At 47.3% G+C, this 27,697-nt stretch overlaps 1 protein-coding gene across 5 annotated transcripts in view; it reads right to left on the bottom strand.

The window, feature by feature from the left end:
• The window catches only part of PPP2R5C (protein phosphatase 2 regulatory subunit B'gamma), a 128,203-nt gene that overhangs the window by 42,871 nt on the left and 57,635 nt on the right, over window positions 1-27,697 (bottom strand). For all 5 annotated transcript variants that reach the window (XM_027066640.2, XM_027066641.2, XM_015073342.3 and 2 more), the window contains one exon: window positions 6,475-6,674. In XM_027066640.2, coding sequence (XP_026922441.1) covers window positions 6,475-6,674 — 200 coding nt within the window. The remainder of the gene's footprint in view (window positions 1-6,474; window positions 6,675-27,697) is intronic.

The raw sequence follows: 27,697 nt of genomic DNA, 5'->3' as shown, positions 1-27,697 counted from the left end.
CCCAGGGGTGTGTGGATGGCTCAGTCGGTTAAGCGACTGCCTCTCGGTTTCGGCTCAGGTCATGATCTCATGGTTCGTGGGTTCAAACCCTTCATCGGGCTCCATGCTGGCAGTATGGAACCTGCGTGGGATTCTCTATCTCCCTCCCTCACTCAAGCTTGTCTCTGTTTCTCTCAAAATAAATAAACTTAAAAGAAGGAAAAAAAATAAGCCCACCGTGTCAATACAAATGCTATTTGAATATTTAAATAATTTTCCGTAACAATGTTAGTTATTTCATTAAATCTCATGTTACAGAAAATACAGGTGACCCTTGAACAATGCAGGGGCTAGAGGGATCAATCCACCGCGCAGTCGAAAATCTGCGTGTAACTTCCGGCTCCCCCCAGAACTTAACTACTCATTGCTTACTGTTGACTGGAAGCCCTACTGATGACATAAACATCAATTAACACACATTTCGTGTTTTATATGTAGCATATATATTCTTACAATACAGTGAGCTAGAGAAAAGAAAATGCTAAAAAAAAGCATAAGGAAGAGAAAATACACTTATGGTACTGTATTGTATTTATATTAAAAAAAAAAATCCGGGTATAACTGGACCTTCCCAGTTCAAACCTGTGTTGTTCGGGGGTCAAACTGTATTTTGCAAAACAAACACAAATGTAGCGAGAAGAGTGGCATTTTTTTTTACATTTTTGCTACTCTCTTTACTGTCCGGCTTAATAGAAAACGGCTGGGTTCTCATGTCTGCTTCTATGCTCTGAATGTTGGTTTGGTTGAAATACAGGAAGTAAACGTCTCTTACGTGGTGCAGCTGGAAAAGGGAGGAATAATTAATAGGTCCTTTTCAGAGAACCGTGGACTTCTTTGAAGCTACACCCAATTGACAAATGGTAGTTTCTCTTAGCGGTGAGGTGGTGTCTACATTAAAACCCAATGGTGCCTCTTGCACTTTGAATGGCTCTCTGGCCCACCAACGATTACGGAACATCATTTATCGGTCATGGGGAAAATACTGGTTCAGCGGGTCATGTAGATCTTCCAGTGGGGACTCATTTCACCACATGTACTAAAAATCCCATCTGTTCACAGCGTCGCTGATCTAAGCAGGAGAGCCCGGGGCCCCGGGTGGCTGATGCTCGCACTGAGTGGATACAAATTTTTCAAAATTCAAACTTTTGCCCCAAAGCTCAAACTTTGCATTGACAACAAACACTCTCACTTATTTTCCTTTAAGCGACATTCTCATTCTGTTTATTTTTTGAGAAATGCTTGCTAATGTTCATTTGAATCACCAGTTTGTCTCTGAGTCACTTAAAGTAAAAACGGGTGTCTGTGAAAACGGTGGTTTTTCTATCAGTGTACTGACTATAAGAACAAAATGCCAATGCCTGAAAAACAGATTAACTAGAGCATTTAATCGAAAGAACAAACAAACAGATGGTTGGTTAGATTTAAAATAAGACTGAAATGAAGAGATAATGAGCTTTAGGCCTGAGACTCTAGACGCCAGGAGCCCCCCTGTGGGCCCGGTTCCCTTTCACCCTCATTCTCAGGAGTTTTTTCAATCTGAAAACAAACGGGCTGGATGACCCGTAACACTGTTCCACGCTAGGACTGAAGTCCATGATGTATAAAAGCAGACAGCACACATGACAAGATGCTCACTGGGGAAATGCAAATCAAAGCCACAGCGAGATCTCACCACACCCCCACCCCGATGGCTAGCATCCAACAGACAGACAGTAGCAAGTGTGGACAACACGGGGCGGGGGGGCCGGAGCCCTCGCGCCCTGCTGGCGGGGGTGCATCCGGGGCAGACGCTTTGGAAGACAGTCTGGCGGGTCTTCCAAATGTTAAACACCCAGTTAACACGGGACCCAGCAGCTCTGCTCCCAGGTAAATACTTCAGGGAAACGAGCACACACACGCACACTGCAGCTCGTGCGGGAGTGTTCACGGCAGCGTCACTCGTCACTGCCAAGTAGCGGAAACAACCCAAATGCCCATCCATGGATGAATGGATAAATAAAAATGTGGTAGGTGTTCATAGCATGAAATATTATTTGGCAACACAAATAATAAGTGATACAGGCTACAACACGGATGAACCTCGAAGCCATTATGCCAGTGAAGGAAGGCCACGCATCATATAATCCCCGTTGGCAGGAAATGTCCAGGGTAGGCAACTCTCGAGAGACAGAAAGGCAATAAAGGGCTGCCGGAGGTTGGGGGTGATAGGTCAGGGAGGACTGGCAGTGACTGTTAATGGGCTTGGGGTTTATTTTTAGAGGGATGAAAATGTTATAAACAATTAGATGTGACGAAGGCTGCACAGTACTGTGAATGTATTAAAAACCATGGATTGTATATTTTATTAAGTATGTATGTATGTATTTATATTTTCTTTTATATTTGAGAGAGAGAGCAGGGGAGGGGCAGAGTGACAGGGACAGAATCTGAAGCAGGCTCCATCCAGGCGCTGAGCTGTCAAGCACAAAGCCCGATGCGGGGCTCAAACTCAGGAGCAGTGAGATCATGACCTGTGCTAAAATTGGGTGCTTAACTGACTGAGCCACCCTGGTGCCCCAGAATTGTATATTTAAAATTTTTTTTTTCAACGTTTATTTATTTTTTTTTGGGACAGAGAGAGACAGAGCATGAACGGGGGAGGGGCAGAGAGAGAGGGAGACACAGAATCGGAAACAGGCTCCAGGCTCTGAGCCATCAGCCCAGAGCCCGACGCGGGGCTCGAACTCACGGACCGCGAGATCGTGACCTGGCTGAAGTCGGACGCTTAACCGACTGCTCCACCCAGGCGCCCCAGAATTGTATATTTTAAATGAGTGAACTGCACGTATATGAATGACTTCTCAATGCATTTATTCAGAAACTATATAGCAGTCCAATCTAACGGGCAAATACATATTTTTAAAGTTTATTCATCTATTTTGAGAGAGAGAAAGAGTGCGTGTATGTGAGCGGGGGAGGGGCAGACAGAGAGAGAGAGAGATGGGGAGAGAATCTAAAGCAGGCTCCACACTGTCTTCGAGGAGCCCAATGTGGGGCTTGAACTCACACTGTGAGATCATGACCTGAGCTGAAGTTGGACGCCCAAACGACTGAGCCCCCCGGGCATCCCCAACAGGCACCACATTTAAAAGAAGTAGCATAAGGGGCCGCCTGCGTGGCTTAGTTGGTCGAGCACCCGACTCTTCGTATCAGCTCAGGTCAGGGGTTCAAGGTCGTGGCATTAAGCCCTACGCTGGGCTCCATGCTGAACATGCAGTCTGCTTGAGATTCTGTCTCTCCCTCTCCTTCTCCCTCTGCCCCTCCCCTGCTCAAGTGTGCTCTCTCAAAATAAATAAATGAGCATTAAAAAAAAGCAGTAGCATAAGGAGTATAGCATCTACAGAGCTTTGGATTCTTCAAAGTAAGTGGAAATTCACATCTTTAAAGGTACTGTGACCACACACACACCAGGCAATACTCAAGGGGGCTGGCTAAGTGCTGCTTCAGGGGTCAGCAAAGCACGTGGCATCCGGCGGAACCAGGAAGGGACCCACATTTCTTCCACCTGCTCTGCTGGGTCTAGGCACTGCTGGGGGTGGAGGCCTTCTATTGACCGCGTGAGTCTGGCACTCAGTCTCCACTTCTGAGAGGGCAAGAAACCACCATCAACTACCATCCTGGTTACGTGCTTTCTTCCTTCTGCCTGTCCCACGAAGAGGGAGGCTTTGAGAAGGCAGAAATACTGTCCACCAGTCTATTTCCTCACCTAAAAAAGTTCCTGGCCCATAATGGATGCTCAGTAAGTATCTGTAAGTACTTTAGGGGGTCAACTGTCCAACACTCCAAAGACCGACCTGACTTTTGGGGTGGGGGACAAAGTGAAGAGAGCGGGAAGAGAACCCAGTTAGGACACAATTATCAACAGGGAGAGAAGTAACGATAATTTAATCTAAACAAGAGTTCCGGGGCTTTAAGCATCCTGAGCAGTTGTGGTAATGTGCACTTCTTTTTATTTTTTAATGTTTACTCATTTATTTGGAGAAAGAGAGGGAGAAAGAGAGAGCGAGCGCAAGCAGGAATAGGGAAGGGGCAGAAGGAAAGGGAGAGAGAATCCCAAGCAGGCTCTGCACTAACGGCATGGAGCCCAACGAGGGACTCGATCCCACCATGAACCATGGGATCATAACCTGAGCTTAGCCAATGGGGCCCCCCCAGGCATCCAGGTAACATGCACTGTAAACACAAGGGAGCCTGATTTGAACAGGGGAGGGGACCCGGTTCAGAGCCAGGCATCTGACCCAAACCAGGCTGACCTAAGCCTCATGTTCTGCATTCTTCCTCCTCCCTCCTTAAAAATGGAAAAAGCTGGGGTGCCTGGGGGGGCGGTGCTCAGTAATTTGTGTCTGACTCTTGATCTCAGCTCAGGTTCTTGAGAATGGTTCTTGAGAATGAGCCCCGGGTCAGGCTCTGTGCTGACAGTGTGGGGCCTGCTTGGGATCTGTCTCCTTCTCTCTCTGTCCCTCCCATGCTCCCACTCTCTCTCAAAATAAACAAACATTAAAAAAAAACAAACGGAAAAACCTTCCAACCATGTGATTTAATATGTAACAAATTGATGTGCTTATAAAGTTAATATGTATTAACAAATGGATTTAATTTATTATTTTTAAAAATAATTTAAAAATGTTTATTCATTATTGAGTGAGTGAGCGAGAGAGAGCATGTGCGTGCGTACAAGCGGGGGGGGGGGGGGGGGGGCGCGGGCAGAGACAGAGGGAGACAGAGGACCCGAAGCAGGCTCTGCACTGACAGCAGAGAGCCCGATGCGGGGCTCGAAGTCATGAACTGCGAGATCATGACCTGAGCCAAGGTCAGGTGCTTAACTGACCGAGCCACCCAGGCACCCCGAATTTAATTTAAAGATAAAATAAATTTGATATGCAATAAAGAAGCATTTAAACTCAATGGAGAAAAGGGAATATTCAACACATGATGTACAGGCAAATGATTTTTCTATCATTTTATAAGAAAATAAAGTTGTATCCCTCTCCTGCACTATAAAAAAACAAAGTTCCAGGAGGATTATAAAGTGAATGGCAAAATTACGAAGGTGTTAGGGAAAATGTTAGGTTGTTTCTTTGAGATTTTGGCATTTTGGGAGGCCTTCCAAAGTAAATGAGGCTTGAAAGTAAGGAGAGAAAAAACGAGACTCCCATTTTCTTTAGTCTGAACAGGAAAAGGTCAGGGCACTCATCATGAGTGATGGGGAAGGAACCTCACAGCCTCGGGCTGACCACACATTGGTAAATTCTCAACTTTAAAAGAGTTAACAACAACAAGTTAAAATAAGTTGATAGCGACTTCTGACACAACAGGTTATGAAAAGCACAAAAATGAACATTGCTTTCGAATATCTTTTCCAAAGCAAACACACTAAAATGAGAAATAAACATAGTTTAGGTCATAAGATTAGTCACTTCTGAAACATGTAGCTTTGGGGGAAAAAATCAGTAACTTAAGGAGGAGTTCAGTGAAAATCAGGATATAACATTTTATATTAAGCAACAAGGACTCCCTTAGAACCAGGGAGTACTAATTTCAGAGGTGGATGAGACACCAACAATTCAAAAAAACACTCAACAGAAAACAAATTCAGTGTCAAACAACACAAGTTTGAAACGGGATCCTGCAAAGGGCCTAGAAACAGGCTGTGAAGCAGGTGACCAGAGAACAGAGATTTGGGCCTGAATGAAACCAACAATGAACTAACCGCAGGACCACAAAGGCCATCTTGGCCACTCAGGGCCGACTGTCCCGACACCAGCTCGGTCCCATCACTATTTTTTTTTTTTTTTAATGTTTATTTATTCTTGAGAGAGAGAGACAGAGCACGAGTGGGGGAGGGGCAGAGTGAGAGAGGGACACAGAATCCGAAGCAGGCTCCAGGCTCCGAGCGGTCAGCACAGAGCCCAACATGGGGCTCAAACCCACGAACCGTGAGATCATGATCTGAGCCGAAGCTGGACGCTCAAACGACTGAGCCACCCAGGTGCCCGGTCCCATCACTGTTTTAACTCTGCCCCATCATTAAAGTTTTCCTGCACAAGTATGGACAACATGTTTACTTCTAAATTATAGTGAGCACTATTACATCAAAGAGGGTAAGATAGTACGCTCAAATGAGGGCTCTAATGTATGTGGCCCATAGGGTACTCGTGGGAGTTAACACACAGGACACTTCGACTGGCCCTGGAAGGTACCCAGTTCCCTCAACTGTTATCGTTACAACACAGGACACATTACCAAGACTTCCATTCTTCAAGTACAAATTTCGCAACAAGAGGACTTCTTTGTGGGGAGTGTGTTAGGCTCAAACGTCTCGGCTTGTGCTAAGGACGCCAGAGCCCTGTGTGTCACTCAGGGTCGGGACGCACTGGTCGGACTGTAACCACTTACCATATGGACTACTTCCGGGTAAATAGGCTCTGTGATCACATTCCGGTTATGGGTGATATATTCTACCATTTCACTTAAAGCAGCTCGTTTTACTTCCTTCCACTTTAGGTCACTCAGTGGATCGGAAACAAAGTCAAAGAGGACACAACACTGACGCAACTTCTGGATAAAAAGCTTCTCTTGATCAGCAGGAGGAACATCTGAAAAGCAGAAAGCAAAGTATATTGATCGCAAAGATGCTTAACCCACAATCACTGTGAAACGCTTCTAAGCCTTCTACTATTTTTATTTTGAATTAATAGAGACTCGAGGGAAGGGACGGGGTGGGGGTGAAGAGAGGTCAGACATTCCCCAAACAGAAAAACGACAGCCCGTCAACGGCTCAGCTCATGCGCTTATGAGAACGTTTCTATACCGTTTACTCTCCGAAACCACATCGAGGTTACTGTTCAGAATAGGCCCTCTGGATGCGTTCCCTCATTCGGCAACGACCGCCTGACTGCTGGCTGTCACCACACGCTGGCACCGTGCTGGGCCACGGAACGAGAGCCAGACCGCAGGCCCCAGTCTGGGGCGAGGGGCACGGACGCCCACGCCAGCGACACCCGCGGACGCAGGTAGGGCGAGGTGAAGAGGGTGACGGGGGGAGGGCACATGGGTGTCCCCTGGCTTCCTGCAAACATGGAGCAAGTGCCATCAGTTTGAGGCTTGTCAGAACGAGTGGCTGCAAACACACGGAGTCACCACTCTGGCGCTCCACAAAACACCTTTCGTCCCTTACTCTGGGCTCCGGTCAACTCACACCAGACACGACGCCTGGTGATCTTAGTGGTGACGGCAGCACAGAAACAGTGCAGAGTCCTAAGTCGTAGCACTCGCCTTTACACAGTGGGTGCCTGCCTGGGCAGGGACCATCCTACAAGCTTTCTCCGTACGGACACGTGTTTTTTCAGGTTATCTGTACAGTGACACAACAGAGGGAAGAGACCAGTCTGGAGGGCCACCTTAGGGCTGGGAAGTGGCAGAGCTCTGGACAATTTTCCAGGATTCTGGAACGTCTGGAAAGCTATCTGCCAGCGTGAGCTTGACGGCTTCCCTGGGGTGAAGATGAGCTTTGGGGGTGACGCTAATGAGTGAGGTTTCTCGATATACATACTGAAATGTGTCCGACATTTGCAAAGTGTCTCAGAAGGTCTGCAAAAGTCAGTGAACCAGTATCTTCAAAGTGATCGATAAATGGCATTACAAGGTCCTTCCAGGGCACTCAAAGTGCAAGTCCTTCCACTGGATTTTAATGGAATAAAATGTATGCTCGGCTCATTATATGGTTTCAGATTCCCCATCACAGATTCCTTCAAGAAACTGCGTGTTTAGGTTTTGGTGTAATATCAAAGAAAATTCTGGAACCACGTGCAAAGGATATTAAGGAACTCGTCACAAGCTTCCCCAAACATGTGTCTTCATACATTTCAACTAAGACACACGGCGACACACTGAATGCAGAAGCAGACAGGAGAATCCGGCGATCTCCTAGTAAGCCAGGCAGGAGGGAGATGTGCACAAAGAGAAAACAATGCCACTCTCTCACTTAATTTGTTTTTCTTTCATAAAATATGGCTTTGCTCATAAAGACGTTATTTCTGTTAACATGCGCTAGGCTTATTGTATTATTATTTTTTTAATGTTTACTTATTTTTGAGAGATAGACACAGAGCACGAGCAGAGGAGGGACAGACAGAGAGGGAGACACAAAATCGGAAGCAGGATCCAGGCTCTGGGCTGTCAGCACAGGGCCCAACGCCGGGTCGAACTCAAGGATCTCGAGATCGTGACCAGAGCCAAACTTAGACGCTTCGCCGACTGAGCCACTCTGGCGCCCCGAGGTTTATTATTTTCAATTTTAGGATACGTGCTGCCAAAGCGAGCACACGGTTTTGTTATTTTTATATGAATTAATAAATATACACTTTATCTTCTCTGCTTTCATTTGGAACACGGTCGATATCGGTAGCTAAACCCACATACGCAAAAGCTCGTCAGGGGTCCTACATAACGTTTAGGAGTGTGAAGGGGTCCCGGGCCCAGAGCGGAGACCCCACACCCACCTGCGCCCAGGGCGCACCTCCGGGCCCTCGGGCTTTCCTGCCTCAGTGCTCGCGCCCTCACCCTCTTCGCCCCGAGTGTCCTCCCGGCTCCTCCTCGTTCCTGCCACCAGCTGCCCGCTTCCTGCTCAGGGCTCTGCCAACCTAGTCAGCCGCGGGCCGCGCTCCGAGCCGGGCGCTGCGCACTAGCTATTGCTTCCCGCATCTCAGCTATCCTGCCTAGTATCTCATGCTTCCCCCCACATGCTCCCCGAACGCACGGGCCGGGTGACTACGTTTTCTAGTTCTCCGTGCACCCCTAACGCCCAGTAACGAGGCTTGCAGAACCAGATTCATAAACATTCTGAGTAGTGGGTGTCTGTCTGTTGAATCATTTTCAACGAATGACGACTGCTACGGTGTTTGGGCCCAACCTCTCCCAATGAAAAGGTTTCCTTTTCTGAATTACCTCCTTGCTTGACTTCAATCCTCACTCAATTAACTCTACAGCTTGGTTCATCCTCCGGTCTGCTAGGATCACCTCAATGAGTTCATTTTGTAGTCACGGCTTGTATATTTGGAACCTATCTGGGATTCTCAGGCTCTTGACGCTGGAGAAAACGAAGAAGGCTGCGTTTACCCCAAGAGACACATGAGGACCCAGTCACGGAGAGCTTCAACAGCCTCGGGCCACCACGCCATTAAGTGGCAGATCCAGATATGGCAGCATAATGTGCTCGAAAGCAAAGGCACGCCTGGGGTCCTCCAGGGTGGTGTCATTAGGTCTCCCCTACCTCAAAAGCATCTGAAAGCATCATTCACTCCTTTAACACAGTGATAAGAACTGACATTCAGAGTAAAGACAAGGTTATCACCAAAACCACTAAAACAAATTTATTCTGATTAAGGAGGAAGAGCAGAGTAAAACAGATTTAAAGTTTTCTATCTAAAATTCTTCTAAAAGACAGTAAAATCTCAGCCTTCCGGCATTTATGTCAATTCTTCCAGGGTTCCAGACAGTTAAGTTGTGACTGTACTATTTTCATTTATAGTTTATAAAAGAGTCTGTCATGATGATAATTTCATGAACTCTTGGGGCGTCTGGGTGGCTCAGTCGGTTGAGCGTCTGACTTCGGCTCAGGTCATGAGTTCACCGTTCTTGAGTTTGAGCCCCGCGTCGGGCTCCGTGCTGACAGCTCGGAGGCTGGAGCCTGCTTCGGATTCTGTGTCTCCCTCTCTCTCTGCCCCTCCCCCACTCGTGCTCTGTCTCAATCTCAAAAATAAATAAATATTAAAAAAAATTTAATCTCATGAACTCTATTTCCTAAAACCTCATTTGGATTTTAGAATTTCATGGTTTAAAAAGTAAAAAAAAAAAAAAAATCCCCCCAAACCAAACTTCTAAATTAGCATTGCTAATCTTGAAAGAAGGAAAAGAGGTGTGACAGACTTGAACCTGTACTTGACTCTACTCTTCTGATCATCCCTGTAATGTGAACCGAATGTTACCAAACTAACCAGGCCTGGCACTGTGGGTACCTTACACTTCTGTATTCAGTATTCAAGGCCGCCCGACTCTTAAGTAATAAACCACGACGCTGGACTTGACCCAAACCTTACGTTACCTCCATGAAGCAAAATTAAAAAAAAAAAAAAAAATGGACTTTGAATTTTGCCCATGAGGGACAGTGGCTCACTTTAATTTTAAATTGCATACAGACTAATAACACCGACACAAGTGTTTCAGAATGTGTCGATGAAGTGTTGATTTTGATGGCTTCCTGTCTTACGTTTAGGTCTTTCATCCATTTCGAGTTTACTTTTGTGTCTGGTGTAAGAAAGTGGTCCAGGTTCATTTTTCTGCATGTCGCTGTCCAGCTTTCCCAGCACCACTTGCTGAGGAGACTGTCTTTATTCCATTGGATATTCCTGCTTTGTGAAAGTTTAGTTGGCCATACGTCTGTGGGTCCATTTCTGGGTTCTCTATTCTGTTCCATTGATCTGAGTGTCTGTTCTTGTGCCAGTACCATACTGTCTTGACGATGACAGCTTTGTAATACGTCTTGGAGTAGGACTGTGATGCCTCCAGTTTTGGTTTTCGTTTTCAAGGTTGCCTTGGCTATTCGGGGTCTTTCTGTTCCACACAAATGTTAGGATTGTTTGTTCTAGCTCTGTGAAGAATGCTGGTGTTATTTTGATAGGGATTGCATTGAATATGTAGATTGCTTTGGGTAGTATTGACATTTTAACAATGTTTGTTCTTCCTATCCAGGAGCATGGAATCTTTTTCCATTTTTTTGTGTCTTTTTCAATTTCTTTCATAAACTTTCTATAGTTTTCACCTCTTTGCTTATATTTATTCCTAGGTATTTTATGGTTTTTGGTTTATTATTTCTTAAGTTAGGAGCTATTACATTCTTCTACACAGATAAAACCACACACAAGGTACCCTGGGTCTGTATAAACCTTTCAGCAGCCTCCCCGCTCCCCACCCCACCCCCCCCCCCGCCAGGGTCCTCATGAGTCTATTATTGTAAACTTGGGACCCTTCCCAATTATTTCAAGGTAAATCTTGAATGATACCTAGAAGCAAAATGTAGGGACACACTAGGAGCTGGGAAGACACTAATCCGTGGCGTGGGAAACAGCGCACACAAGGCGGAGGTATGACTGTGTCGTTCTTTTAAAAACAGACTTACTGAAAGGAAGCCTGTAATTTATAACTGACAGGGATGCTCGAGGAAGGTTATACCATCAGAGTAGGGTGAGGGCACCCCATTAATGCTCTCGGTCCCCACCAGGACGGAGGGCAGCGTTCCTGTATCCACGACATCAGAGGAGCCATAGGGAATGGGCTCGTTGCCCCGATCCTGACCTTCAAAGTGGGGCCGAGCCCCAGGAGTGCCCAAGGTGGTATCCACAGAACTTCTAGGTATTCACACTTCCTTCTTCTGCAGAGAATAACATGTAAGCCGAGCCAACACATAACCTGCAAATGGACACACGGTGGGGGCGTGTGCCTGAGACTGCTTGACCGCCGGCACGTGTGGTCAGGTCTGCAGACCACCGCCAGGCAGCAAGGAGCCATGGCAGGCTTTAAAAAGTCATCCCTAAGCCACTAATTGTATCACAGCCAACTTCACAGGTGCTGCAAGCTTCTGTGTGCCTCAGTCTGCACCCCTCAGAAGGGGCAGAGTGGGGACATGACATGCTTGAACCACGAATCGTGGGATATGGTGAGGCTGCATCACTGAGTTGTAGCTATATGCGAGGAGGCATCATGCGAGCTGTTGGTGGACAGAAAAATGATTACACAGCCAAGCCCACTTCTACGTGACAAGTGTTGGCGGTGAAAAGAAAACACTTCAAGATACAATAAAGAACCAACTTGCAGCACGACAGGTGCAAAAAGACAGGAGAACCAGGCCCTTTGGTACATAGGAAATGGCTTTTTCCAAATAACCATGACTCGAATGAAATAAAGAGAAAATAAAGAGACTGCTAAAACTGAGCCTGGAGAAAGTCACCTCGAGAGATTCCCTCCCCGCAAAGGTTCCTGCTCACGGGTGGTCAACTACTTTGTGGTCACTCATGGAATGTTTTCTAAGCAGCTGAAGCGGCTTGATTTCCAAGGAGAGAGACCACAGTGTAACCACAGCACCTCTGTGAGCTCCCACGGCGCCTTCTCAAAGGCATGGTGCACAGGTCCCAAGAGGGTCTAAGAAAATACGAAGTTGTGAGCCCACAGACAAGAGATGGCTCATTCACAATGGGAACAAACAAGCAATCTCGCTAAAAGGAGACAGCCAAACCTTGAGCTATGATGTCATCTTGTCCTTCCGATGTATCTATTTAGTACAAGGTGAGCAGGAATAAAGTTGGATTCAGTTACTAACACTATGGAGTAAACGAGCGCTTCTTCATTAACGTGGGCTAAATTCCACTGAGTTCTATTTCGTATATGACAAAGTGAGGCAGATGGCAGGGTCCCCCCACTAGAAAACCAAAGTTCAGCATTACTCTTTTGTTTTTGAAAAAGGAAGTTTATGTGCCATTTCTGAAATGACCCATCTTTCCCACTGCTGCCTGCGTCCCCTCTGTCCTCGATCCCGGCTGCAGGCCCGGAACGTTCTGCTGCACTGACGCCTCTCCCAGCACCAACACCCAAGTCCTAGCTCCTACAGCCTTAAAATAAGGCTCGGTATCTGTTAAACTAAGTTCTTTCACCTTGTTTTGTTCCATGCTGATTATTCATGGCCCTTTATGTTTTTGTAAATATTTTTGAGAGAGAGAGAGATGGAAAAAGAGAGAGAGCGAGAGCACGAGAACAGGTAGGGAAGGGGCAGAGAGAGAGGGAGACACAGAATCTGAAGCAGGCTCCAAGCTCTGAGCTGTTGGCACAGTCGGACGCAGGGCTTGAACTCATGAACCGCGAGGTCACGACCTGAGCTGAAGTCGGATGTTCAACCGACTGAGCCCTCCAGATGCCCTATTAATGACCCTTTAAATTCCCTTTATCAATTTGGGAAAAATGGAAGCCTGTGTGATGATGAGACTTCCAATCCACGGACATGGAATATTTCTCCGCTCACTCAAGTTTTCCCTAAATGTCTTTCAATAAAGTTTTATAATTTTCTCTTACAATGTGCTGCACATTTTTTAGATTTACTCTTTGGTATTTGTTAGGTTCTGATGCCCCTGTAAATGGTATCTTTAAAAAGATCTAATTTTTCTAACTGCTGCCGTGACACACAAAAAATGTTTTGGGGGATTACTTCTGTATCTGGCTACTTTGCTTAACTCTTCTAATTAACTCCATTAATTCTAATAAAGTTATCTGTAAATCCCTTTGGTTTTCTGTGTATGCCATCCTTTCCTCTGCAAAGACCGGTGGTGTTCTTTTTCTTGCCTGAGCCACCTGCCAGGATGTGGCGAGAGCGGCTCCCTTCACCTCTCCCAACCTGGAGGGAAGCTCCCACCAGATCCCGCTGGGCCTGAGGGAGCCACCAGGAGTCTGTACATAACATTCCCCAGATGAAGAAGCTGACTTCGAGATTCGGCGCTGCCCCAATCCACATCCCATCAGGGACTCGTGGAACTGGGCAAGCGTATCCTAAAATGCATAGGAAACGTAAGGGGTCAACACAAACCAAGACCCTCTTGGAGAAGATCTTTAACAGGGTGGGGTAACTCACTGTTCTGGAAATGCAGACTTACTGTGAAGCTTCATTAATGAAAACGGCCAAGCCACAGAGAACAGAGCCCACGGACAGGCGTGGGCATATACGGATTCTAGATTTATGACAGAACTGTACTGCAGAATAGTGAAGAAAAGTCAGTCTTTAAAATTTAAATACATGGCACTGGGACAACTAGGTACCCAGGGAGAGGAAATAGGGGAGGGAGGAAGGAAGGAAGGAAGAAGGGAAGAAGAAACTGGGTCACGTTATATATATATAATATATATATTGTATATATATAAAAGCTCCTAGTGGGTTATGAATTAAATTTGAAACACAAAACCCTAATGCTTTTAGAAAATAATACAGAAGAATATCTTACGTCAACAAAGAAGTGGAAAAGGACTTTTTTTTTTTTTAATTTGAGTTCGGTTGACACACGTGACGTTAGCTTCAGGTGCACGATCCAGTGGTTCAACAACTCTATACCTGACACTGTGCTCACCACGAGTGTAGCCACCGTCGGTCACCAGCCAACACAGCATATACCACTGACAATATTCCCTGGGCCGTATCTTTGATTCCCCTGGCATATTCATTCCACAACTGGGAGCCTGTACGTCCATCTCCCCTCCACCCGTTTTGTCCATACCCCCCACCTCTTCCCCTCTAGCAACCATAAGTTCGTCCAGCTGTTTGTTCATTTGGTTTTCGAGAATCCAAATATAAGGGAAAACATATGGTATTTGTCTTTTTCTGTCTGACTTATTTCACTTAGCATTATACTCTCTAGCTCCATCCATGTTGTTGCAGAGGGCAAGATCTCATCCCTTTTTATGGTTGAGTAGTATTCCACTGTCTGTACGTGTGCATGTATATATATGTACAGGTATATATATACACACACACACCTTCCTTATCCATTCATCTATCAGTGCATACTTGGGTTGCTTCCAAATCTTGGTCATTGTAAATAATGTTGCAATAAATGCAGAGGTGCACATATCGTTTTGAATTAGCGTTTTCATTTTCTTTGGGTAAATACTTACTAGTGGGATAACAGATCATACTTTTTTTTTTTTAGGGATCTCTATACTGATTTCCACAGTGGCTATGCCAATTTATATTCCCACCAGCAGTACACAAGAGTTCCTTTCTCTCCACATCCTTGCCAACGCTTGTTATTTCTTTTTGACTCTAGCCATTCTGACAGGTGTGAGGTGGTATCTCATTGTGCTTTGGATTTGCGTTTCCCTGATGAGTGATGCTGAGCATCTTTTCATGTGCCTGTTGGCCATCTGTACGTCTTTGGAAAAATGTCTATTCGGGACCTCTGCCCATTTTGTAATTGATGATGATGATGATGATGATTGTTACTTGATGTTGAGTTGTATAATCTCTTTATATACTTTGTATATTAACCCCTTACAGGATATATAATTTGCAAATATCTTCGTCCATTCAGTAGGTTGCCTTTTTGTTTTGCTGACTGTTTCCTTTGCTGTGTGAAAGCTTTTTATTTTGGTGTGGTCCCAACAGTTTATTTTTTGCTTTTGTTTCCCTTTCCTTAGGAGACATATCTAGAAAAATGTTGCTACGACCAATAAAGAAATTACTATCTGTGTTCTCTTCTAGCAGTTTTATGATTTCAGGTCTCACATTTAGGCCTTTAATCCATTTGAGTTTTGTGTTTTTGCACGTAGCTGTCCCGTTTTACGCACACCATTTATTGAAGAGATTGTCTTTTCCCCATTATATATTCCTGCCTCATCATAGATTGACCAGAAAAGCATGGGTGTATTTCTGGGTTTTCTATTCTCTTCCATTGACCTATGTGTCTATTTTTGTGCCAGTACCATACTGTCTTGATTACTACAGTTTTGTAGTGTAACTCGAAATCTGGAATTGTGATACCTCCAGCTTTGTTATTCTTTCTCAAGATTGCTTTGGCTATTCAGGGTCTTTTGTGGTTCCATACAAATTTTAGTATTATTTATTCTAGTTCTGTGAAAAATGCTATTGGTACTCAGGGACTGCACCGAATCCGTAGATTGCTTTGGGTAGTATAAATATTTTAACAATATTAATTTTTCCAATCCATAAGCATGCTATATCTTTCCATTTGGTCATCTTCAATTTCTTTCATCAGTGTTTTACAGTTTTCAGAGTATAGGTCTTTCACTTCCTTGGTTAAGTTTAAATTTATTCTAGGTATTTTATTCTTTTTGGTGTTTTCTTTCTTTTCTTTTCTTTTCTTTTTTTTTTAAGAGCAGGAGTATGCAGAAGCAGGAGAGGGAGAGAGCAGAGAGGCAGAGGGCAAAGGGGGAGGGAAGGGAGGGTGAGAGAGAGAGAGAATGAATGAATGAATGAATGAATGAATCTCAGGCAGGCTCCACACCCAGCATGGAGCCCGATACAGGGCTCGATCCCATGACCCCAGGATCATGACCCAAGCTGAAAACAAGAGTCAGATGCTCAACTGGCTAAGCCACGCGGGCACCCCTCTTTTTGGTGTATTTTTGAATGGAATTTTTCTTAATTTTTCTTCCTGTTGCGTCACTATTAGTGTATAGAAATGTAACCAACTTCTGGGTATTAGTTTTGAATGCTGGGACTTCATTGAATTCAGTGATCACTTGTAATAGTTTTTTTTGGTGGGGTCTTTAAGGTTTTCTAGGTATAGTAACATGTCATCTGCAAACTGTGACAGTTAACACGCTCCTTCCAGCGTTAAGCCTCTTGTTTCTTTTTCTCGTCTGATTGCTATGGCTAAGACTTTCAGTGCTATGTTGAATAAAAGTGGCAAGGGTGGACATCCTGTCTTTTGGAGGAAAAGCTCTCAGTTTTTCATCGAGTATGATGTTACAATGGGGTTTATTTTTGTGTTTTTTTTTTTTTATTATGTTGAGGTATGTTGCCTCTAAACCCACTTTGTTGAGAGTTTTTATCATGAATAGATGTTGAATTCTGTCAAAGGCTTTTTCTGCATCTATTGAGATAATCATAGAATTTTTCTTTTAATTTTTTTTTTTATGTTTATTTTAGAGAAAGACAGAATGTGAGTGGGTTAGGGGCAGAGAGAAAGGGAGACACAGAATCTGAAGCGGGCTCCAGGCTCCGAGCTGTCAGCACAGACCCTGATGCGGGGCTCAAACTCACAAGCTGTGAGATCATGACTTGAGCCCAGGTCGGATGCTCAACTGACTGAGCCACCCAGGCGCCCAGAGATAATCATAGGATTTTTATCCTTTGTTTTGTTGATGTGGTGTATCACATTGACTTGCAAATGTTGAACCATGCCTGTATCCCTGGAATAAATCCCACTTGATCACAGTAATGATCCTTTTAAGGCGGTGTTGTACGTGGTTTACTAATACTTTGCCAAAGACTTTTGCATCTATGTTCATCAGGGATATTGGCCTGTGGTTTTCTTCTTTACTGGTGTCTTTGTCTAGTTTTGGTACGAGGATAATGCTGGCCTAGTAGAATGTATGAGGAAGCTTTCTTACTCTATTTTTTGGAATAATTTGGGGAAAAAGCCATTAACTTTTTAACTTTTTGGAAGAATTCATCCATGAATTCATCTGGTCCTGGACTTTTATTTTTTGCTAGTATTTTTGGGGGCGGGTAATTTTTGTTTGTTTATCACTTTCATTACTAACAATTACTAATATATTCAGATTTTCTATTTATTCTATATTCAGCTCTGGAAGACTGCATGTTTTTAGTAATGCACTCATTTCTTCTAGGTTGTCTAATTTATCAGCATACAATTTTTTGTAGTAGTCTCTATCTTATAATCTTTTTTATTTCTGTGGTGTTGGTTGTTACTTCTCTTTCATTTCTGATTTTACTTACTTGGGTCCAAGAAAACTTAAGACATAAAAAATAACGATCACTAAAAGATTGATAAACTGAACATATAAAATTCAAAATTTTTCCACCAAGAATAAAAAAAGGCAGGCCACAGAGTAGGGAACTATTTGAATACATATAGCCAGTGGACTCTTGCCCCGGGAGCTGGGACCTGCACTGTTGGGCACTTACCCTACGAATCTCATGCAGGTGCAGCACAACAGGGCAAGAGAATGCTCCCATCAGCACCAATAGCCCAAACTGGAAACAACCTGAATGTTCACCGGCAGCGGATATTCTACAATATTCTGAAACCACAGAGACGAATGAGCCCTATACGATCTGAATACATCTTACAAAATGCTGTTGGGTGAATGAGCTGAGATAAAAAGGACTTATTCGGTATGATTTCATGTTTACAGGGTATAGAAACAGGCATCCCTCAACCCATTCAGGACCTACAGGAGGCTGTGGGCGCCTGGTCTGGGTGGTGGTTATTTGCTTTTATACTTCTTCATCGCACTTGGTTTTATGTGCTTCTTTTAAAAAAAATTTTTTTTTACATTTTTATTTACTTTTGAGAGACGGAGCACAAGCGGGGGAGGGACAGAGAGAGAGGGAGACACAGAATCCGAAGCAGGCTCCAGGCTCCGAGCCATCAGCACAGAGCCTGATGCGGGGCTCGAACTCATGGACCGTGAGATCATGGCCTGAGTTGAAGTCGGATACTTAAGTGACTGAGCCACCCAGGCGCTCCTTGTTTTATGTGCTTCTGTATAGGAATTGTATTTCAAACTAAAAAGGCTACAGACTAAGTGCACATAGCAGAAACAACCCTCAAAAACACCTAAGAACACAGGGAGATGAGTCTCCTTCCTTCATAACCATCCTCTGCCTCCATCCTTCCTCCCAAAGGCAGCCACTGTCACCAGGATGGGCCTCACAGAGCTGCCCCGCACAAGTACTCCTGGGGTACAGACACATCGCAGTCTCTTCTACGATGGCTTTAGATGAACCAACGCTGACAACCTCTAAATTAATGTTGATCTACCTGGGACTGGCACACACACACACACACACACACACACACACACACACACACAATCCCAACACATTCTCTAATGTAGCCAGTATTTATGTTGAAGAACTTAAGCTCTGAATAGATTTCTTTTTAATTGAAAACACTTCCCAATCAAAATGAAGTTCTAAGTGACCTCTCTATTTTTTTCTATTTGTATCGTTTCTTCCTTTCCTTCTCCCAATGATCAGCAATTATGATCCCAAATGTGTAACAGAAAAATGGTAGCACGACTTGCTTATCAGATCTGAAACATTTGATATGAGGCAACCAGGACATAGAAACTAAGGTCTCAGAGTAGGCCCCAACCTTGACTATGGGGCCTGTATCATTACATCATATATGCCAGGCACTGAACTAGGCTTTGATGACACAAATGTAAGTTAAGACCTAATATGTGATCTAAAAGAAAAATGAGGAAAACACATGAGAGGTGCCTCTGGACCTGAGGCTACTGTGGAGGGACTGAGGCCACTCTCAGTGGGGAGGAATGGCTCTCTGTGTGCCCACTTCTCTGATCAGAGGGCCTTGAAGGATAGGACAAATTAAACAGGGTGCACTTGCCTGGAAAATCCATTTTCCCTGAAAAGAATCTTTAAAAAATTTTTTTTTTAATGTTTATATTTACTTTTGAGAGAGACAGAGAGAGAAAGAGAGAGAGAGAGAGAGAGAGAGAGAGAGCGAGCACGCGCATGAACAGGGGAGGGGCAGAGAGAGAGGGAGACACAGAATCTGAAGCAGGCTCCGGGCTCCGAGCTGTCAGCACAGAGCCTGAAGTGAGGCTGGAACCTGCGAACCGTGGGACATGACCTGAGCCGAGGTCGGACGTTCAACCAACTGAGCCACCCAGGCGCCCTCCCCAAAAGAATCTTAAGTGAGCAGAACGCTTACGTTTTATAAACCCTGAATTAATCACACTGGATCCTTAATCACAAGTTTCACAGAGGAAAGCCTCTGTCTTGTTCAGCACGTTTTCCTCAGTATGTAAAACTGGACAAGCACATGGGGGACCTCAAATGTTCAGCGAATGGACACAGCAATTGAGGGAAACACACTCAGGTCATTTAACTGAGAGGTGCCTTAATTTAAGACATATTCATGTTAAAATAATGCCACATGTATCCGAGTAGAATGCAAAGTCTACATAAATTTTTAAGACAAAACCAAGGTCTTCGGAGAAACTGCCGAGAACAGGCATTTCAGCACTTTGGACTCTCAGAGGTACTTTGGCGGAAACCCTTGAAATGACTGTAAGCAGACAGATTTCAATCACAGAGGGTTGTCGCAGGTGAGCGACAGAGTCCGATCTGGGAATGAGAACAGTCTCTTCACGAGTGACAGAGGGACTGAAACGAAAATGCCAGAAGCGGGAAGACCCACGTCACAAGACAAGGGCTGAGTCCAGTCTAGAACCTGCGCGTCTCTTGTGACGCGATCCTGACGCCGCGCTCTGGCTCCTCAGGGCCGTTTCCGCTAACGGGGCATCTCCTACTCTAGAAGTCCCCACTCTCACAGCTCGCAAGGGTGACAGACAGATGCAGCTGGATGACACGTTCACTTCCGCGGAGGGGGCCTCTGAACCCTGCCCCTTAGCACCTGCCCCATTTCAGAACTGAGTTAATCCTCTCAATGCACTCCTACCTTGATTATTTTCAAAGTTATAATAAATCTTTCCCGATGTCAAAGTGCCAGCATCATGGTCTATCTATTCTAGTGTATACGTTTTCCGTACCGACGTCCCCAGATCAAGCTGTGGCTTTCACTTGATGGTTTTTCCTTTCCTTCTTGGGAACCCTTACAACACGCTTGACCTATAATCAGCGGTGTCTTAGTGTGGATGAGACATGGCGGCTTAGTTTCACCCTATGCACCGAGCCCATGGCCAGGCTTCTCAATGGGTGTTACTTCGTTCAAATACAGCCAATGTGCACGCCAGCCCCGTCCACACCACCTCCCACAAAGGAGTGGAAGTCACCACCGGTAACTGGAAGCAGACAGGGCTTTGAAGAACCACGTCTCTACGCTAAGAGTGTCCATTTGTTCGACAACGCTGGGTGCTGCCTGCCCGCCCGCCCCTGTCTTGTGCTGGGTGGTCCTTCCACGAAAATCGACCGAGAGGCACTGAGCGTTCCTTCCTGTTTTGAGTATGCCGAGACCACCCTTTTCCCAGTCTCTCTGGGCAGGATTCTGGGACTCAGACAAGATGAAAACACCGCCTGTGAAACCAATTTGGATGGATCTGGGGACACAAGACTGGCCAGCAGCTTCTACAGTCATACTTTTGCTTTAAACAAGTTTTGCTATGAGACCATCTGTAGCTCAAAACCCATCATGAATGTTCCCTTTCAAAACCCAGTTCTGCAGTTTATTCAGCTTTGTTACACACATTCACCAGGTTTATGCCCCTCCCTCCCGAAGGAGCAGATGTGCTGACCTCGGGGTCAAGTCTGGGGTGAAAGTCCACTCAGGACCGCAGGTCTGGTTAAAGCCCATCGCCAGGTCTCCCCCATTAACCCGACGAGCTCCTCCTCAGACATCTGAAATCCTCTCTCCCCCTTTGCACACAGAGAAGGGGTTCCACCAGCGACCCCCAATCCACCACCCCTTTTCACGAAATCAGAGCATAACTCAACGAGGCAGAGCTCTCCTTTCGAAAGCAGTGGCTGGAGCCAGGGTGTGGTCCATTCATGCTCTTAGCCTCCCAGAGCTGGCAGCCTCCACGGAGCAGTGGGGAAGGCGGTGAGGTAAGGACGGCCCAAAGCAGCAGGCCTGGCTGAGAGAAGACAGAGGCCAGGAGAGACCTGTTTCCTCAGGAACGCTCCTAATTAAGGCAAGTCCATTTTTCAGTGAAGGAAGTCACACGGGAGACAAAGTGACTTCTCGTGTAGACTTTACCATGGTAAGAACAAGGCGAAGTCATGACGTCATTCCAAGCCTTGTGTTCCCGAAGCTTCTAAAGCCACCTGTGGACACACATGTGTATTCAGGAATGTGTCCCCACTTCCTGGTAATACATACAAGGAATTTAAGAGACACGAGCTGAATTGGAAGCCTGTTTGTTTTTTTTTCTTTCTTTCTTTTTTTTGGCCAAGATGAAGCCAAGTCAAACTCCTAGGGATATGGAGATCAATCCAAAGCTGCGTTTTATTGACACAAGGCCATATTCCCTGCTTAAGAATTTAGTTCTGAAGTCCTTTGTTGGGGAATGAAGTTTGGCAGTTACCATTAGTACAGATTAGTAAATGTTCAGCACCTCTGGTTATGTCCTTTCGTCTTCCATGCAGACCAGCACTCCTGACAAAATACTGAATAATATCACCGCATCCAGTGACCAAGAGCTCCAGCAACACAGTAGCGCGTTTATCGAAAGCACACGGGCAGGCATCGTTTCAGGAAGAGTCGCTGCTTTTCTTACATTTGACACACAGACTGCCAAAGGAAGATTCTAGAACTTCTAATGTGTTTACCGGCAGACAGAACAGGGTAGAGCTGTGAGAAGGACAGAGTGAAAATAGGTACAGATTCGTTTTCAGTTTTGATTTTATGTTCTCTCCTTCCTTTCTCTGTGTCTCAAATAGATAAGAATGGTTCTTTCTGACCATGAGCACCCCCTCCTGATGAATTCTGGGCTCTGCGCACATGATGTCTGGGCCAGAGCTGCTGCAGGAAAGGGCAACGGAGGACACAACAGATAAACCTGGAGGGCTGTGTGCCGGGACGTGCCGAGAGCAAGCCCTGGGACTCACATAAGGGAAACCATGAAATCGGGGACACGTGCGTGTGTGCGCGTGCATGTCCACCCCCAGGGGGTGATGCATAGAAAGAGGTGCCGGACCCCTCAAGTCCCACCGCCAGGAGCTGCTGTCCTCATCTCTGCGCATGCCCATGACTCCTCCCCTCTAGGAGCAGCATGTGCTAATTAGCGCTCGTCCTTCCCCGTTCTGGGTTCCGGTCCTCACCTCGCCGGGCCATCAGCCGACGTCTGCCAGAAGGCCGGCAGTATTAGGGCTACCAGCCAACAAAGGTGGGTGGCAGCTCTTCCTGTCCCCAAGGGCCAGTGGCACCCCAGTGGCGGGGGGAGCGGCTGATGCCCTCCTGGGGACCGGACGGGCCTTCCCCGGGGGCTTTCTGATGGGCTCTGGCACAGATGCGGCCTCGTCACTGCAATCGGGCGGCTGTCCGGGGAGGAACGCGGGGGCTGAGAGGGCACAGCCACCCCCGCCTCCGCCGCACCCCTGGTAACAGGCGCCCCACGAATGGGCCGCACGAGCGAAGGACACTGACAGGACCAAACTCCACACGTTGTTAAACCTGGGACTTGCACGCTTCTGTGCAGGGTGACCCTCAGCCCGGGCTGGACGGGCTACCCAGCGTGGGGGGCGAGAGAGAGCAGTCGGAGGCGTAAACTAGATGGAAACCTCTACCCCGCTGACGCCTGTCGTGTTACCGTCTCAAGTAATCCACAAACTGTGAAGAGAAGGATTTTAAACTCGGAGCCTGGAGACAGTGAGACAGAGAAGCTGGAAGGCTGCTAAGGAGGGAAGGCAGGCCCATGCCAGGTCTGTCCACCTGTGCCCGCCAGGCATGACCAGCTGTGGGCCCGGTCCCAGGTCCGTGACGCCGGAGGGTGCTCTGGCCGGCGTGTAGCGCCACGGCCCGCCCACGCCCGCGCCTCCTCAGACGTGGGCCCCGAGATAGCGAGGTGGCAGGGGTAATTAGCAGTGACACATGGCTCCACAGCACACCCCTCCCCCACGCCCCGGGCACAAGCGATGCCGCGGCTGGGTGGGTCCTGGGACAAAGCACACAGCCGGGGGCCGAGAGCCAGCTTCTCCCGTTTCTCCAGGAAACGCTCCAGCGGCGGCTCAGCAGCCACACAAAGCCAACCGCGAAGCGAGGCGACCGACCTGCAATGCTCCACACCCTCGCTCGCCTTTGTTTTTTTTAATGCTTACTTATTTTACTTTATTTTTTTAGTAATCTCTATACCCGACATGGGCTTGAGTTCACGACCCCGGAATCAAGAGTCGCACGCTCCTCTGCCTGACCCAGTCGGGTGACCCCGTTCTCCTTTTTAAGGCGAGCAAGTGGCCCAGGCGCACCGCCTGCTGCTTTATGAAAGGTCCCGATCGCATCACGCTCCACGAACCGCACACACTCTAAATACACGGAGTGCGTCGTCCAAAGAGTCGACCACAAGGCTCATTTGTCCCTTGGAGAAGGACACGCCGCCCGAACATTTGATGTTTCTATTGCCAGTTCAAACAGGAAACACTCGAGTGCTTGCTATGGATTGAAGACATCTAGCCGCTCCTCTTCCACAGCTTTGATCCCACGTTGCATGGGAAACGGAGACGATGCTTCGAATCACGTGCACGTACTTCTGTCCAAGGGGCAAAATGTGCTGGGTAAGATCTGCCTGGCTGTGCCGGGACCTGGGAAGAAGAGCCTTCCAACCAGGATCCAAGAACCTTCTGTGCGGAGAAGCACACCCAAGTTCAGCAGGGGAGCTGCAAGCTCACGGTCTTCGAGGCAGGCCGGGCGGAGCGTGACGGGACAGCACAAGTGGAAGGCGCTCCTCCACGACTGACCTGGGCGGGCTGCGGGGACAGCAGCATGCCAGCAACACCTGCAGGGCGTGGGGTGATGTCCCCAGCCGGCCCCCAAGGGTCCCTGCTTGGCAGGAACTTCCCCCTCCTGTCTCCCAGCGACCTTTACCCTCAACCACTCAGTTTCCAACTACAAGATTCCATTACAAAGCCAACACCACGTTGATGGAGCCGCCCTCGGAAATGCTGGTCTCCCAGAGCTTGTGCTCCCAGAGCTTGTGCAGGACGTAGGTGGGATGCGACCCCAAGCGAGCCGGAGCCGTGGAGGGACTTGGTGATCCGAGCGGGAGCCATGCGGGCAAACCTCCTGACCCGGTCCTCGAAAGCTGGCGTTTCCGTACAAAGTACTTCCAAAGACGACCTCTTTATGTTCCCTGTTTTACAGTTAGATCAAAACAACTTATGCTCGTGGCACTCTGAGGTCGTCACCTTGCTTCGAACTTGGAGCCCTTCGCTTGGCAGAAAGCGAGCGGGCGATGCCTGGGTTGGAATCTCAGCTCCACCTGTTACTACCTCAGTGACTTCAGGGCCTCACTTTCCTCAACTGGAAAATGGGGATAACTGCCCAACAATGCACTGGATTGTTGTGAACACACGTCATGTGCTCAGAGCAAGGCCTGAAATAGAGTCTGTCCTTAATCCATGTCACTGGTTTTTGTTTTTGCTAATGAGGTGCAGTTAGCTTCTGTCACTCAATCTTGTTTATGCTCCTATCCTTAAAAAATGTCTGTCACGGAAGCAACGTTTTTCATCCTCTCCAGGCATTTCCAAGCAGACCACTAATGCACTGCACTCAGCAACTAAATCTGTACCTGACAAAAGGCGGAATCCGAATCTGATGGCGTCTGGCTGTGCAGAATTCAATTACACGGTGTCCTGGCAAACTGGGCACAGCGACTGCGCTCTGCTGTTCTGGCTCTTAGAACAGCGCAGCCCCAGAGCAGCTACTTAAATGCTGCCTGCAAGGGGCTGAGTGAGCCTCAAATCCGATTATGACACATGTGCGGCTAGGTCACAGAGGAGCCACGCTCTCAGACGAGCTCAGGGACATCTCAGTACTATCAATTTGTGGCACAATTAGATTTGAACGGGAAAATATCCCTTGAGCGATAGATTTATAAAGGACCATGGTGGACCCGGTTTTTGGGTGGTAGGTGCTGTAGGCTCACGTGGGCAGGAAGAGAAAAAAACGGGAGGCAGCAAGACCCGGGCGGTAGGCTAACTGCTGTGAGACAGTTGTGGCACCTGCCTGAGATTTTGGGGGCCCAGTTTCCACATCTGGGAAACAGGGTTCCTCCTGGCTCTACGAGGTTGTGAAAGGACTCTCCTCTCCAAGACCAGAGTGTCAGCAGCAGTTCCTAGAGGGAGGAAAAGGGGACATACCACAGGGTCTCTAGACAGAAACAGGGTCTACACAGAACGGTGTGATTTTTTTTTTTTTTTTTAAATCCAGGAGAGCAACTTACAAGTGAGTACTGTGAGGAGGAGCCTATAGAAAGCCAAGGATCCAAGGTATCCGGGTGGCTCAGTCGTTTGGGCGTCCAGCTTGTGATTTGGACCAGGTCATGGTCTCGTGGTTTGTGGGATCGAGCCCCATGTCAGGCTCTGTGCTGACAGTGCGGAACCGGCCTGGGATTCTCTCCCTCTCGCTCTCTGCCCCTCTCGCCCACTCTTTCTCTCTCTCTCAAAATAAACAAACATTAAAAAAAAAAGCAAGCCAAGGGCTTGAACCTATATGTGAGGTCTTTCTCTCTGCATCCAATTGACCACTGGTCTTTAAATGAAATTTGAGCTCAGTATTCAATTGCTAGCATATGATGTGTTACGTATTTCTAAAGGATTCTATTTTCAGAAAAATGATAGATGTTAACCATAAAAGTCCAAACATAAGAAAAGAAAATTCAGATATGTGCTTCTGGCATCCTGAGGCACGTCCACCTGGGGGCCTCCTCGTGCACATATTCTGTAGAACGCACGACCGAGAACCACGCTTCACACGCTGCCGTTTCTACCTCGCTCGACCCTGTGTTGAGTGTGTGCTGTAGATCAGTAACTGGACCAAGACCACTTCTGTTTGCACTTTTACTCACGTGTGCTAGAATTTCATAAACTGAGCCAGTCTGCTCATGGTTTTCCTTTAAAACAATATTACAAATAATGCTCTAATTTATGATGATTATAGATGGACGATGGAACGCACCGATCTAGTTTTATTCCTCCTAAAACCTCACTAAAAAGAAGGTGAATTCTTTGCAAGCCTTACACCTTCAAGACAACAGGACCGCTAAGCTGGAGAGAAGCTGGCCGGACGCCTGGGAGGAGAGGGACGGCAGGCCGGCGGCGTGGCCACGGGACGGTGGAGAAGCAACCTGGCAGGTGCCGGCGAACCCGAGGCCTGGGCAAGGATGGTCACAGGCACCACGAAGCAGGGGCGTGAGGGGCCCCGAACAGGGAGGCTGGTGGGAAGGTACTTAGCCTGTGACCACAAGCCCGTCGGTCTCCCTACAGGTCTCTCCTCTGGAGAGCCCAGGGCTGGCTCCTGTCCCAGCGGGGACTTTGCTTCTGGGAACTGCAGAGCGCGTTAATGGCCGACCTCCCACTGAAGCAAGGAAAGCTGGAGAAAAAAAAATGTAAAACAAATCTGTTTAACGGGCGACAGCGAGCTAGAAAAATAGTGAGAGGTTATAGGACCAGGAAGAAAAGATGACAGCAACCCAAAGGGATGGGCCCTGCCTCTGGGGTCTCCCTTCCCTTAGAGAAGGCGGGACCAACATTGGGGGGAAAGAGGCAGAAAGGAGCCCCAGGCCCTGAACATAAGCATACAAGTGCCAGACAGGACAGAGCGGATGTGCTGATCGCTGAGAAGGGAAATGCTTTACCCTGGCCTTCAGCTTGCTGTACATTCGGGATTATTTTGACAGCTTTCATTAGGCAAACGGCCAAGGAAAGCTGAGTTTTATCGGGGGCAGCCCTGGGATGCACTGAGGTGCGGCTGCGAACGTCCCTCAGAGCCACTCCTGCGGGGACCCTGCTTCTTCTCTTGTTCACCAGGCTCTCCCCTGCCTTCCTCTCCTCCAGCACCTGCCCTGGGTGTCCTCCTTGTTTCCAGCGTCTGGTCCGTTCATTCTTGCTTTCGTCTTTATGGACCACAGCAGTTGCTGAATTCACTTTGGTCCTTTTCTGGCTTTTCGGCGTGTCCATCGTCTCTCCTCGTTCTTGGGTAACAACCACAGCTGCACGCGGACTCGACACCCACAGGAGGCCGGGTGCTTCCGTCCACGAGGGCTCAGGCCCCCGCCAGGCGACCTCCACGGACCCTCAGCTCGGCCTTCCGCCAGCTCCGGGGCGGTCTGCCGAGCCCACGTTTGCTGGCCTGCTGGCACGTTGGGGACGACGACGATGACGGTCCCTCCCTCCGGG

Source organism: Acinonyx jubatus, chromosome B3, assembly GCF_027475565.1.
Source record: "Acinonyx jubatus isolate Ajub_Pintada_27869175 chromosome B3, VMU_Ajub_asm_v1.0, whole genome shotgun sequence".
NCBI lineage: Eukaryota > Metazoa > Chordata > Mammalia > Carnivora > Felidae > Acinonyx > Acinonyx jubatus.
The sequence above is the reverse complement of the archived record's forward strand: the minus strand, read 5'-3'. Positions and strand labels throughout refer to the sequence as shown.